This window comes from Takifugu rubripes, chromosome 7 (genome assembly GCF_901000725.2).
Source record: "Takifugu rubripes chromosome 7, fTakRub1.2, whole genome shotgun sequence".
NCBI lineage: Eukaryota > Metazoa > Chordata > Actinopteri > Tetraodontiformes > Tetraodontidae > Takifugu > Takifugu rubripes.
In genome coordinates, this window is record NC_042291.1 from 2,560,639 (window position 1) to 2,576,239 (window position 15,601).

The 15,601-nt window shown below is 44.2% G+C and overlaps 1 protein-coding gene across 2 annotated transcripts; it reads right to left on the reverse strand.

The window, feature by feature from the left end:
• Positions 1-7,359: 7,359 nt before the first annotated feature.
• On the reverse strand, positions 7,360-14,399 carry LOC105416618 (uncharacterized). 2 transcript variants are annotated; one of them, XM_011605114.2, is made up of 11 exons: positions 14,254-14,399; positions 13,554-13,747; positions 12,462-13,474; positions 11,966-12,094; positions 10,417-10,482; positions 9,941-10,045; positions 9,359-9,508; positions 9,100-9,249; positions 8,704-8,817; positions 8,338-8,529; positions 7,360-8,165 (listed from the first exon to the last, which is right to left on the reverse strand). In XM_011605114.2, the coding sequence occupies exons 2-11, from the start codon at positions 13,717-13,719 to the stop codon at positions 8,103-8,105; spliced, it is 2,148 nt and encodes a 715-aa protein (XP_011603416.2). In that variant the 5' UTR covers positions 13,720-13,747; positions 14,254-14,399; the 3' UTR covers positions 7,360-8,102. The 2 variants fall into 2 exon arrangements, with proteins under 2 accessions (XP_011603416.2, XP_011603415.2); XM_011605113.2 differs by having other exon boundaries at positions 8,704-8,826.
• Between the last annotated feature and the right edge of the window lie 1,202 nt (positions 14,400-15,601).

Consider the following 15,601-nt stretch of genomic DNA (forward strand, 5'->3'; position numbering starts at 1 on the left):
TTAGATGCTGACTTATGCAATATGCTTGAAGTTGGACTCAAGGTTGGTCTCCCATAGCCCCATGGTGTTTTGTATGAATATTCTATGATCCCATACAGCTGTAACCACTCTCCGATCCAGGTACAGTAATGAGGCTTGAAGTCGTGGGGTTTCCTGTAGTCAGTCCAGACAGTGCAGACTGGTTCGTCAGGCCCTGCACTCTGGAACAACTGTCCTGTCATCCAGTAGTTGGTGTTTTGCACCCCTGGTGTCTGATTCCTTTCAGTGCTCTGCTCATGTATGGCCAGAAAGGTATCGGCATGTGCGTTACATTTAGTGTAGTAGCCGCTTATTTAGCACCAACCAGCTCACAGATCATGTTACAAATTCTGTGTCACTATGACCTGACAGTAGTCAAAACTGTCCCTATGACCTGGTAGTATTACTGTAACTGCATGTTTTCTTGAGGAAGTGCAATAACAGGATGACCAGCATTATCAGAAAATGCAAAACCTTGCAAAAAGTACTACCAACATGAGATATAAAGCTATTTATTGTTGGCTGCTGGCAAAACCCCCGATTAGAAAAGCCTTATTTCTTAATTACAATATAAAAAAAAATGTTCGATATTCTTTTAACTATTGTACTATGGTCTTTATAGGGTCGACTCTCCAAATGTGATTTTGTACCTGATTTTATCTCCCTGGACTTTTGTGAAAAGCCTTGATCCCCAACACAACCCAGCTGATGGCAACACAGACCTCCGTGACAGAAGGGATGATCAGCAGAGAGTTGATGCCTTTCAGGAGCAAAAGAATTGCCTTAACATATTAAATACCAGCATCCAGTTGCTCATATTTACTTTGCTATTCTTTAATAACTGCCGCACCTATTTACTGACAATATTTAGAATATCCTGTTATGTTTAGGGTTAACCCTAACATTCAAGTTGATTTTCTCATGGTAACAGAGCAACGCTAAGATCCGTTTACCACAGCACCAAGCCAGGACGCAGCTCCCAAACTGCTCACGTCCCCAGGATACGTGCTCGTACGTCCTGACCCGAGTTCGATGTTGAAGAGCCCCACCATGATCTGGATGGTCTGAAAAGACTGAACTGTGGACACACCACTGGTTTTAGGACTTCACGAGTTTAAATTCAACTCACCCCAACTGCTGTGCTGATGCTGGTCTCCATCCTCCAGGCTAAAACAGATAGACTATCTACAGACTGAGGTCACAGCACATTTTTCCAGGCATTTTTCCTCAAAGAGTATTTTTTCCATGAGATATCCTCCGAACTGCCAAAACATATAAATCTCAACCACAAATACACTGCATTCTTGATGTAGAGTACGATGGCAGCCACGGTAAAAGGGAATCCTAAGAAATTCAGAGTCACATTGAGGATGACCTGAAAGATACAGTACAGTATATGTTGGGTTCCCAGCTTTTGGGAGCTTTGTTGACACTTGTCTGTTTCAGCCACTTGCCGTGATGTATTTTTAAAGTCGGATTTTACCGGAGACGATCGATCAAGCCTACCAAACTCATTCTCAGTGCGCTCCCGACGCACATAATCGCGCTGTGACGTGTCTCGAAAAGATTTGTGAGTCAAAACAAACTCATCAGCTAATACAGCCGCTTGCGCTGCAGTTTTAATTTGATGTTCATTTATGTGTGTTGCGATTCGCTCAGGCACAATGGGCCAGATTCACGAAGCGTTCTTACGAACAAATTTGTTCTTAAGTCCCACTTACGAACAGTTGACGAAGATTGTGGCATTCACCAATTTCTTCTTATCCTGGATTTATTCGTAGGTAAGAACAAATCCTACGAACACTCAGGAGTACTCTTGCGCACATTTCAGTGCCGACATGTTGGCATGGTTGTGTTTTCTTCTCTTGTGCAGTTCAATAAAATTCAATATTACAATGATAATTCTGTCATATTTATTTTGTGATTTACGGAGAATTTTAAAATTACGTAAATGTGCCAATGACTTAACATTAATCAACCAAATTGGAAACCATGCCAAAGCTGTCTTTTTATTTGATTTTATCTTGATTTATTTTATTAGGGGATCGAGGATATGCCCTGGCTCCCTGGTTGTTGACACCACTGACCAACCCTCAGACTCCACAGGAGTTTTATTCAATCAGATGCATGCGCGCGGTCGCTCCACCATTGAACGCACCATCGGCATGTTAAAGGGGCGCTGGATGTGTTTGGACACAGAGCCACAACCCCGTGAGGATGTGCGTCCTGACGCAATGATGGGGCCAGACTGCAGGCACGCGGTTCACGTTCGAGCGCGATTAATTGCCCGTTTGTGAATAAAATGCATTATTGTCACAATCCGAGCACAGCTTTTACACGTTTATTTTTTTTTTTTACATTCTCGTTGATTTCTTTAAGCGTGTTGGCTATAGTCATCAGGGTTGAGGCAATTTTATCAAGCGTGTTAGCCATCCTTTCTTGATTGTTCAACACGGCGTCAGAAATCAGGCGTGGAGAGGCAAGCTTTGGGCATTTCGCTGCTTTTTGCTCCGTCTACAGGGTCCTGCTGCAGTTCCTTTTATGGGCATTAGTGGGCGGTGACTTATGCTAATCGTATGTTAATTAGACTCACCTGGCACGCGCTTTCAACTTACTAACAGATGGCATTCATCAATCTAAGAACACAGCTGCGAACAATTCTGGGGCTTACGAACGCGTTGATGAATCCGACGTAGGGTTTTCTTAAAAAACTTCTTAAGGACAACTTAAGAAAGAATCTAAGAAGATTCGTAAGAACATATTGGTGAATCGGGCCCAATGTTTTTAAACTGTTCCAGAACGACCAGATCAAAAAGCTCCTGGAATGTTTTTACGCCCACAGCTGTACACCATCGATTACATAAACTGATAAGTTCTCTTGCCACATCAACATGCGTTTGTTTCTCCGTTTTTTTCCATGTTCGAAACCTCTGACGGTAATGCTCTGGTATCAGCTCATACGCCTTTAGTACCGCTGCTTTTACGCACTGGTAGGACAGCTTCTCAGATGGAGACAACGCCACGAATGCCTCCTGCCCTTTACCTACCAGGACCTTTTGGAGCAGCAGCACTTGATCAGCATCAGTCCAGCCTCGATCAGCGAGAACATGTTCGAAAAGAGAAAAAAACACATCAGGGTCACGCTCGTTGAAATTAGGAAGGAACTTGACCATCTGAAACAGGCTATGCTGCTCTCTGCTTCTTTCCTGACATTTTAAACGTTCGTACTCTAGTAATCTTTCGCTTTCTCTTGCTTGTAACTCCAATTTCTGTTTTCGCATTTGCTGTTCTCGCATTTGCTGTTCGTGTTCCAAAATCATCTGCTCTCTCTGCAGTAACAACAGCTCTTTGCGTTGCTCAAATGTTAAATCGGAGCCATCCCACAGAGTCATCTTAGGAGCTACAGCCTCCTGTTGGGTTGTCTCCTGCAAAATTTGTCTCTCCATTAAAGCTTGTAAAATAAATTCACACAGCTCCTCCTTAGAACTTTTGGGAATAGACAAATCAATACCATAATGGTTTACTAGTCAAACATTTGGTTTCTCGTAAGCGCTCTCAATAACCTTTCTGATGGAGCAGAAATAAAAGTATCATAGTCATTCATTGTTTAGCCTATGTATACGTTCACAAAACTACTGAAACAAAGAATTCAACCACAGGCTATCAATAAGATTACAGATGCGCTACGGAGAGATCCCCGTATCTAACCCGTCCCCCTCTAAACTCAACCCTAGTCTTCGCACTCAGCCCCAGAGCAGAAATTTTTTAAACACGCGCACCAATGGAATCAGGCCTCCTAGACTGCGGGAAACCTTAAACCACGATTGTGTCTTCCACCCAGGCCGCAGTGCAAAAACAACAAACTAAAATAACAAACAGCGCAAAAGCGCACTACAGCCTACCACAGGGAACTCTCCAGTGAGATCGCTACTGTTTAAACAACTCGTAATCTCAACCTAGTCAGCTTTCAAGTCAAGAGCTTTCACTTGCTTTTTATACCCCCTCAACTAAGGATTTTTGCCAATAATCTCAAAAGCAGTCTTCCCCAAAACAAAGCAGCTGATTTATGAGCTACCCCAAGCGTATTACGCACGCCGTACTCAATGATCGGGTACTCCCCACTTTACCTTCAAAGCGTACCCACCAACATGCACGAACCACGATCCAACTTCACAGCTTCGGACGAGCCCCCATATGTCACGAATACTTGGCTCAAGGTAGCCATGACATACAAATGGGGAGACCAACGATGAGGATTTTCAACCCAACATAACATTTATTAAAGAACCCAGTGGAATATAAAACAGAAAAGTCCAAATAGTCACAAAGAGGGAAACTCCAAACTCCTGCGGCCGTGACAAGCTCCGGGCTCATCTGACGAACTCCACTGCAGCACACCAGATAGGACGAGAGGGGGCCCTCCTCGACGCTCTCCAGACAGGTTTTATACCTGGTCCCGTCAGGCAGCCAATCCCAGCAGATGGGCCACAGGTGAGCAGGTGAACATGCTGGGTCGACTGGAAACGCTTGGCACTCCCCCTGCAGGTCAGCCAGGGAATTGCTCTTCCAGCCAGCCCCGACAACAGTGAGGCACGACAGAGCCGTCACACGGGTTTCTTCCTGCAGGGGGCGTGGTGGAGCCATTCTCCAGCCGCAGCTGGTGCCGCAGGCTGACGCACCTATCGGCAATCTAGCCTCTTATTTAAAGACTGGACTCCAGTTTGCGAGCGTTGGAGTGTTTTGTTCTCTTCGCGAAACCCTGACTTCTTGTTACCAGACTATTGTTGTGAGTTTTTCTTTGTGGACTTGTTTTTGGACTCTGTCGAGGTCTCTACGCCTCTCTTGGATCAAACTGTTCTTAACCTTCAATTAGTGGTGGGCAAGTGAAGCCTCACGAAGCACTGAGGCTTCACCACTTCACCACTTTCCTAACAATTGTGCCGAACAAGATTCAAAGCTTCAAGACTTCAGTGATGGTGACATCTGGTGGACAACTGAAGCCATAGCAACCTCTAAAGAGCACGACTGAAGCACTGGCACTGTTTCAATCCCATGACACCAATAAAAGTTCATTGTGTGCTCATCCAGGCGTTTTGTTCATTCATACCAAATAATGATTATATCGTCTTTCAATAAAATATGCAGATGCTCTCCCCTTACCCTAAAACACATTCAAGATTAACCTAAAGAATAAATGCAAATTTATTAAGGGTTCAGTGTTGGTTAAGGGTTTATTGAACACTTTGAGATTTATTTAAAAACTGTACTAAAAGTCCCTAATAGGATTAGAGATCCTTCCTACTTTGCAATGATCATGAGAACCATTTAAAAATTAAAAATACAATTCAATTATGGAAACATAAAATATATGCTATGAACTGCATTATACCTTATTTGGTGCTATGAGATCACAATGATCCCAAACTTTAGATTAACCATTAGTTGCACTTAGATGAGGGAAAACTTTTTGCAAAATATGTCAACGAACATAACTGTTCTCAGTTAGCAGACTAATAAAATAATAAAATAAAAAACATCTCAGAAAACTTTGTGTAAAATGTGATTTATTTATTTATTTTTTGGTATTTTACAGATATTACACTTTAATAATAATATAGCGAAATCACGGTTTAGTCTTGTTTATAGATTAAGATAATTTACGTAAGACAAATTAACATGGGTTCTTTTGGGGTTTGTCTAATTGAAATTAAAATATGAACTTATTCAACAAAAGAGACAAGTGAAAAATTTTATGGCAACGGATTAAACATGCTTTTGCGTTTACTAAGTAATTCGTTGACCAGAAAGAGGTTTGTGACTTTTTTCAAGCAGAACATTTGTCAAAGAAACAAAAATATGACTTTGATTGTCTCCATGTTTAATATTAAAGTGTTACAGTGTAGAAAAGAAAGAAAGAAAAGGAAGAATTACATTGAAAATACGATTGGAAGCGGTTATTTTCTGCAACATGAAGCCGGCAAACACTTCTTAACCAAAACAACCTTGCGCGAGAATAAACTCACGCGGGTGAATAAACGCTTTACTCGCTGCCTGAAATGTTGCCCAGTCACTGCAGCAGTTTGCTCTACTCTGCCCCCAGTGGCCGGGAGTCATATGGATCCGTTTACGATATTCGTTTGCAGGTTCTCTTGAGATATCTGTGAAGTAAAAGTAATCATGTTAGTCTTTATGCCTCTTCTTGCAAAAGACTTTATGTAATAATAAGGATATGTACTTATTTCATATCATTTTGAAAAGCAATTTTGACAACTAGGTTCTGAAATGGCCTGTAAACACGGCTTTCCCTCATCTTAAAACCTGAGTAATTATTTGAATATATTTTTATCAATATATTCTTATTGTTTTCAGTTAAGCCTAATTTACTACCATGAGAATTTGTGTTAAGAGAAAGTATGTTGCCCATAGATCAAACCATACTTGACTTTTATATATTGGAACATTGTCTAGAGTAAGATATACTGTATACTACAGTGGACAGGAGGTGCAAAACAGTTTTACAAATACAAGAAACACTTTTACAGTGCTGGAGGCTGCACTTTTGAAAGCAGATCGATCCGTTGGGGAAACTTACTGCAGAGACAACAGGTGCTGCTTTGGGGCCATATTGCCCAGAATGATCACTGTCCAGGAATCCAGGAATCATGCTCATTGATTAGCCAGGAAAGATAACAAAAATCCAACCTCTTGGGAGATAAAGTAGTCAAACCAATGGGATCCATATAGTCTTCTGGACACGTTAATTAGCATCTACACCCCTTCGCTGTTCCACATCTGCTCATTAGATATTGTCCACTCGTGTGTCATCACATTCCCACTGCTGGATTTTTTTCCCTTTCACTCAAAATACACAGCACTTGGCTCGGTTGGTCCATACAAGAATTACTCACTCACTCACTCACTCACTCTCTACCGCTTGTTCCTCCACTGAGGGTTGCGGGGGGACTGGAGCCTATCCCAGCACAATGGGCGGAGGCAGGGTACACCCTGGACTGGACACCAGTCAATCACAGGGCTAACACATATAGACACACAACCATTCTCTCTCACACTCACACCTACGGGCAATTTAGTTTCCAATTAGCCTAATCCCCAATCATGCATGTCTTTGGACTGTGGGAGGAAGCCGGAGTACCGGGAGAGAACCCACGCAGGCACAGGGAGAACATGCAAACTCCACACAGAAAGTCCCCAATCAATCCCAACCGGGGATCGAACCCAGGGCCTTCTTGCTGTGAGGCAACAGTGCTAACCACCACACCACCGTGCCGCCACCATACAAGAATTAGTTTGTCTCAATTTCTTTGCAGACAAAACAATGTCTTTCAATGCGGAAAAGCTTTTATTTAATTTTACATCTCAGTTTCTCATTTATTGAATTAGGTGCTGTGTGTATGTGTCCTTTATGATATGAATAATTAACAGACAATACACCAGATTAACATCCCATCACAAAATATTCTGGACATCTTCACACAATAATAATAATAATTTATATATATTTTTAAAAGCCTTACAATAAAAACCCATTTAAAGCCATGAATAATGCACCAGCAGCATCCTTTAATAAGTAAAATCTGGCAGTCTGGACCTTTACCGTTACCATTAGAGTTAAGGAACACCATCTTTATGTATGGATCATTTAAGGAAAGATGTTGGAACCAGATTATTAATAAAACTGGGTGGGTCAATAAAACTGAAGCAGTTGAAATTCTTTTGGTCCTTAATTTCCCCCATTTGTCCCAAGTTGTTGCTTTAAAAAACAAACAAAAGAAGAACAGTTCTGTAGCACAGAAAATTAAATAACCCACTTTAAAATGATTCTGAGTGTAAGTCACAAATGGTAAACCTGTATTGGTTTTCACTACTGGTACCAACAAAAAGTAGATTATTTCCCATTACATGAAAAGAAATCCACAGAATTCCTTACTGGAATTATCTCCAAGAACATGGGGCAGCTGTGCCCACATTCATGAAAAGCGTGCTCGACTCTTCGGGGGGGGGGCAAACCATTGCAGGCTAACGAGCTAATTGTGTTTGATGGCAGTGAGGGGTTCCTGTTTGCTCTACAGCTTCTGCTGCAGCGCCGTCAGCAGATGGTCCCGCTCCTCAGCATCCAACAGGATTTGCTGTGTCAACGAAAGAAACTCTTATCAAGCACAAGTCTCACATCAAATGTTATTTGATAACATGCTCAAGAGTTTTAAAATCACCTTCTTAACTAAAGGGGGGGTTAAAATTCTTGATATAGTACCTTCATCTTCAATATCCCTTATAAAGGAGTGAGTTCCTTTAGTCTACCTGGATGAGCCTGTCTCTCCTCTGCAGGTTGTGCATCAGTTTCTCCTCCTCTGTCTTCCAGTCCTCCCTGCTGTTCAGCCAGACTCTTTCAGACTCCCTCCTCTCCTTCTCTCTCTTCCTCAGCTCCAGCCGCATGTCTCTCAGTTCAGCTGCCAGAGCAGTCACTGTCTGACTGTGACTTTCCTGCTGATGCTGGTGGAAAAAAGCAAAAGACTGGATGTTGCTGCACGGTGCGTCCGAGGGCTCGCTACCGCTGCCCAGACCTAGCAGACAGCTGAAGATCGCCTGCTTCCACAACTATGTCAACCCAACAAATTTATAAATACATTTGAAAATTTAATTCACACTTTAATGCTGTTATCTCACCTGAACCATAAGCTGGTATTCTTGCAGGTCAGTGGTGAGTTTAGTGACCTCCTGGCACAGGCTGGCACCACTTTCCTCTCTGAGCTCAAACAGATCAGCCAGCTCAGGGGACTCCTGAACAGTCAGAGTGGGATAAAGACCGGATCCAGGTAAAGTCAGCATTGAAAAAATAAAAAGGCAGACCTGAGCCGAAGACGGTTAATCAAAGCAGTCGTAAACAACCCTGAAAAATAATTCTGCCTCATTTCATGTGTACTGGCCTGGTTATTCATGAGTGTTAAATGTATCTGTTTTCTCTTTAAATGGGATGTCTTCTATTATGTGAATTTAGGGGAACGTTCCTGGTCAGGGGAGCGACCCCGAGGACCCTGATAAAAGGCAAACGTGCTTTATCACCTCCCGGAGTGCAGTTTGGAGAAGACTGATCTGAGCCTCCTTCTCTTGCAGGACTGTCGTGAGGGCTCGGTCCTTTTGTCTCCACAACTCCACCTCTTTCTCCACTTCCTTTAATTTTTGTTCCTTCTCCCCGAGAGCCACTCGCAGATCCTGAAAAAATATCAGATTTGAGGGGTGTCATGATGCAACCTTAATGTGAATTTGTGTACTGCCCAAAGAACAGCCGTTAACAGGTGAGTGTGTGTGTATACGTTCTCACATTGATAAGATCCTGGTTGCATTGCAGCACGCTGTTGAGGGTTTCAAGGTCTTGCTCTCGATCTCTTCCTGCCTTCCTCAAAGAACTGATCTCTTTCTCCATGTTGGTCTCTGTGGCAGTCATTTTAGACCTCAGAGCTTCCAGAGCAGTCTACAAATCAGCAAGTTTTACACCTAAATTTAAAACTTAACTACACTTAAAGCCATTATATTAGCTTGGAAATAACTGGAATTATAAATTAAAGACCCCCCCAAGAGAGTTTCTGTCAGTAGCCAGGACAAAGATCTTGAATACCGAATGCTTTCAGCTACATTCACAATTTAATATAAGCCTCTGTAACCAGTCTACCAGTTCATACATGAAATAAACAACTGCAGAATATATTTTAAATCCTGAACCATAAATGTTTTCAAAAACAGTGCTGACATGTCACTACCCCAAATAATCTACTGTCAAAGAACAAGGCCTTCTTTGATCACAGAAATGGCTTCAAGGCCATTGAAGTTGGTGCTTTCTGATTCTGTTTGTTCAGCCCAGCCTGCTCTTGCTAGCCTGGCTCATCGGGAGGACGGTGGCTTTAACCTTGTTGTCCGCGAGAATCTCCTTCAGATGCTCGGTCAGCTTATTGGTCAGTTCAGTCCCCGTCCCGTCCTCCACACAAACTCTCCTGATTAGACCCAAACACTCCTGCAAGAAAGGAAATAATCAGTTGTTCAGATTAAATACTTTTTAAAGGTGTTGCTTCCCTCATCGGCAGCAACCTGCAGCTGCCGTCAGCCACCATCTTTCCATCACAGCTCACCATAATCCCGAAACAAATTCATATACAGAAGAGCACGACCCATGATAGAACACATACACTGTTGCTAAACTGTTGCCAGGTTACCAACAAATTGTGACACAAAGAGTGAATTTACTTGAGTTCATGTGATTCAATCACAGTACAACTTCATCACCAAGGAAGCTCAGCGCAGACAGGTGATAATAAATACAAGGAAAATAAATTCTAAAGTTACTGATTTGCTCAAACGGCTGCCCTCGGCCCTCAGTTCACCCACCTGGATGACGCGCTCTCGGCTGTGGAGGGAGTGACCGAGGCTCAGAAGCAGGAAACTGTCGCACGTCTGCTCCAGCGACCAACAGAAAGAGCACAACAAATCATTCATTTCAAAATGCAGAGCAGTAAATGTTCCTTTGGAAACATTTCAACAGGGAAAGCAACCATTGCCAACAAGGCCGCTACTTTGTTACCAAAGAGATTAGAGAACAGCTCCCCCAATGGTGCACGTGTCCATTAGCAAGAGATTGAAGAGCAACACTTAATTCTCTGCATCATCGATCCTTAAAAATTAAGCAGAAACTGTTGAGTCGGAGGCATTTTTGAAAAGGAAACATTGACCTTTCAGCATAGAAGAATACAGTTAGTAAAAGATTAAAGATTCTGTTCTTGAAACCTCAAAGTGGGAGGATGCGCTTCTACTCTACCAACATTACTGTGCAACCCCACCACAGGGAGTGCACGTGCAAACATGGCTCCGCTCGCACTAACACGGCCCCTCCCCCCCATACCTGCAACTGGCTCCTCAACCTGTTTTTTTTCCCCCCCAATTGCGTGTAAGGCGTGCACAGTGTGGTGCCCAGTAGGGGGCCTGGTGTCGTTAAACAAGCTGATGAACGGTTAGGACACGAGGACACAAACACAGCTCACATGTGCTTCTACGGAGCAGCTGGGAGGCCTTTCGATGGAATCATAATCATAAGATTATCACAGAGCAAACTCCACCAGTTCGACCAGATTCCAGAGACTGTGTCTGCTACTGAAGGACACACCCTCCCACAGGAGGAAAAAATGATATTTGTGCTTGGTCAACATTCACAGAGGGTTTTTTTATGTACCCTGAATTGTTGCTGTGTGTACTAAACCATTTTTATTGCGTTTAAAGCCACATCTGTGAAGATGGTTACATTCATTCCCAAAAAGCTCCCAGTTCCAATGTCGTCCATCTTGTTTTTAGATATTGAGATTTGGTGAAGATTTAAATATTCATATTTTTTAAAAAACAAACCGCAATTCATTATTTGTCCCCCAGCTTTGCTAAACCGGTGCTAGCTTATCAAAGGGGAAACAAAGGTCATTCAGTCCTGCCAGAAACTCCACCAGCCAGCTCGCCACTCTGGGAAGATCTATTTGGGTTGATGTTATGTCACAGTTATGGGCAATGACACCTAAGGCTGTGATTCTAACAATCCTGAAGAAAACCATCAAACAGCTGATGGGGAAAGTGTGCCACATCTCCACCGAGTGTAGTCGAGCACCACCTAAAATAAAAACCCACACAGGAAGCAACAGACACGAAGGAGAAAAGAAACAGGTTGACTTCTTCAACAGATTCAAACCTCACATGATCCCAAAAGTCACAAGCTGCCGATAGAATGTTCTCACAGAAGCATCTTTGTATTCATCCTTATTTATTTTTCTTTGTCTTGGTTTCCTGACCACAGTCGCCACCGGCAACGCTGCTGCATTCTGCTTCGTTTTATGGTAATAATCAGTTTGGAGCTGTTGGTGCGTTTGCTACCTTTGATGACAGCAAACGTATCACTTACGGGAGCTGATCCATCAACTTCACACTGTCTACTCCATCCTTGGTCGGGTCCCGCCCCCGGCGTCCCGGCAGGCGACCTTGCTTTGTCCAGCTGACCTCGCAGATGACTGAGAGTGCGACGGACCCGGTTCTGAAACCACAGATTCATTTGGGTCAGTAACTCGGTCAATGTTGACCGACACAGATGGTCAAAGGTCTCCCTGAAGTAAACACGGTACGATGCCCTTTGGCAGCAGTTCGCAGTTAAACAAACAAAAGGTTTTTCCCTAAATAAATGGGAGAAAGTGTGTGAACACTCTCCTTTATGACAAATCAGCCTATTAAAGAGAGGTCTCACACATAAAACCTCTGGGAGACAATATCGAATAGTGGCACCAAACCGCAGAAGCAACTCATGATTAATTCCATTTGGCATTTTCTATTCACCATTTTAATCATGTTTACAACTTCTTTTTTTTAAGTGTTAAGTCCAAAGATAACAGCACAAAGCTACTAACCTCTTGATGAAGAGGCAGGAACTCATCTCTCAGGTCCGTGAGCACGTCTCTGACCTCTCCGTCCATTCCAATGTCTCCGTTTTCCAACGTCCCAAAGCTCAGCGCCTTGTTCACCGAAGGTGATGCTGCCTCTTCTGCTTTTTCCGAGTAGCTGCCGTTGTTCCTGCGCAGAACCGGGATCCTGCTTCCTGCGGGAGATCTGACCATCTTTCCTTCAATCCGTTTCAGCTCCTTCAGCACAAAGTTGGCTGGAAAGACACCCGGTGAGTCAAACGGGTCGTGGCCATCCGGAGAGTCCAGAGAATGAATGGATTCACTGTGTAAAGATCCATGAAGGGAGGGAGTGGAGCCTGCCAGGGATCGAGGACTGGAACTGATGGACGGCTCCCCCTGCCAGTGCAGAGGCATACTCTGGGACTTGTCCCGCGTTAACCCAAACGGAGAGGACGGCTGGAAGGGTAAGTGGCGTGGAACCCCACACACCGCCTCATAATCCGAGTCTGATACCCGTAGGACATCACAGCCTTCACATCCTTTCCCCTTTCTGCACCTTTTACCTGTTTTTATAAAATACGGACACGCGTCCCACCTTTCAGACCAGCATTCATACTCGGAGAGCGCCATATTTTCTTTGAGCATGTCCCTGTAGCCCTCCTTGTCCCACTCGCCATCCTCCTCACTGGTGCTGCCCCAGCTCTGAAAGTCCTGCAGGTGTCTCTGGCGGTAGCTCTTGCACACCCATTGCCTGATCTTGTTTCGCTCCTGCGTCAGCTTCTGCAGCCTCTCGGATGAAAGCACCCGTACCCTGGCTATGACAGAGTCAAACCTGAACACCCGCTCGAGGATGCAAACGCATTTACCGCACACGAATTCCCCCAGCTCGCCCCCACGCGGCACAGACTGCCCCAGGATGTGGGTCAACACGGACAGCAAATCAACACCCTTGGACGAAGAGCTCAGGGACAACTGGGACTTGGAAAGAGATCCGGCTGACCCCAATGATAAAGTACTTCCTGTGACCGGATAAAAAAACACGTAAGATGAGAGAGATGGACTTTGTCTGAAATTAGAATGTAAATGTTTCAGACTCACCCCAGGGGCTGTTCTGCGAGGACAGGTTATGTTGTCTCGTGGGCTCCGTTGGGGTCTGAGGGTGACCATTCTTTTTATTTTGGCCCCCAAACAGCCATCGCCTTTGGTTTCCCATGAGGGCGCCGCCGCATATTCGACAAATATTGCTTTTACCACTAGAGGACATTGTGAATGGAGGCTGGACGACGTTCGCCCTATTGTGAGGGATTGAGAGTTAAAAATACAGCTTTGTCAACTGTGTCATTCCCAGCCAGATCCAAGAACTGGCTTTGCTGGGTGAAAAGTGTTAAAAGTGGCCATAATTACGCGAACTAATCAGTGATTAAATGTCTGACTGAAGGGGCGCGGAACAAACTTTACGACAGGCTCCAACTGACAGCTCTTCAGAAAGGTGTAATAAAGTGCACTTTCTAACCGGAAGGTCATATCTGATGTTTCTGATTTATGAAGAGCCGCTTGAGCTCACTTGTTCGCAACGAAACTTCATTTTGATCAGACGGTCCACAGGCGACTAAATCAAACCGGGCTTTTCTTTGCCTGGACACGCGCATAAATCAAGAGAAGAGCTCTTTAAAAGGTGGAGAAGAGCGGATCCACTAAAAGCAGCTGCAACATGAAGGCAAACCTGCGTTTCTTTTCCCAGCCTTAAGTTGTCGCATCAGATTTCTACTCTGAACGCGTTGTCAAAGCGTAAACTTACGTCTGAGTCCTTCCGGATTCTCCTGTTCACAAATGGATCCCAACACCTCCCTAAATCGGTGCGTTAGAGGTTTAAAACAGATTCTAAAGTCCACCGACAGAGATCTGAGCTGTGGTGACGTTGCAGCACACTGCAGAAGGCGGAGGGTGGGTGTCACCTTGGTGACGTCACGGGCAAATACCTGCTCCACGCCCCGCCCCGTCTGCTCTCACATGTCACGCGCAGCACATAAGGCAGAATTGCATTGACTTTCACTTTTCACCTCAACTAGGTAACAAATATGTAAAAAATGTAAATAAACAGGATGCGCGAGCACACACACACACACTTGTACGGGAACATCCGTTCCGTTGGGACTGGAAACTCCCAGATCAAAGTGGGACACCACACCTCGGGCCTCTTAAGATGGTGGACAATAACTGAGCTAAGATCTTGTGGCACGTCCATATTATGGATGTGGACCAAGTGGACATAGTGATAGATGTGGCAGTCCCCAAAGATAGCAACATCAGGAAGAGTGTGTGTGTGTGTGTGTGTGTGTGTGTGTGTGTCTAATGCTAGTAAGTAAGAATTAATACATCATACATTTAAAAAAAGTATTTTATTCAAAAAGGGAATATTTCAATTTTGTGATGAGATGATACATTGAAGCTGTTGCTCCTCCGGCCATGGATGAGAGGTGAGGACATACACGTTTCCTCTTTGTCCTCTTGTGAAATGTCATCAATCGCTGCTCAAGTACAGTTCTTCTTCAAAGTTTCCAAGGTAGTTTTCTCTGTCAACTGGACTGGGTTTCTTCTCTTGAAGACGTTTCGCCTTCTATCCAGAAGGCTTCTTCAGTTCTGAAATCACTGGGGAGAGAGCTTGAAAATATATAGCCCCTGTGGACCATTTGCATGCTGATGATCTGGGTGGTCACCTGAGAGTCGTTAGCAGGGTCGTTGGTCAGGTCGTTCACCTAGTTTCTGTTGAGGTGTCTCCCCTTTGTCTGCTGGGTCACATGGTGGTGGTCACTGGGTCTCCTGGAATGGTGTGAATGTTTGTTTTGCTGTTGGAAGGAGTGGAGGACTGGATTGTATGTGGGTGACAGGAAGTGCCTCAGGCCACCACCTCTGTTTAAGGATGGTTTTTCCAATTTAACATGGATAGCTTCCTTGACCCCCCTTTCAAACCAGCGGTCTTCTCTGGCCAGTATCCTTACTTGGCTGTCTTTGAAGGAGTGCCCACTCTCCTTTAAGTGTAAGTGGACTGCTGAATCTTGACCCGAAGAGGTGGCACGTCTGTGTTGTGCCATTCTTCTGTGGAGAGGTTGTTTGGTTTCCCCAATGTGCAGTTCCTTGCATTTCTC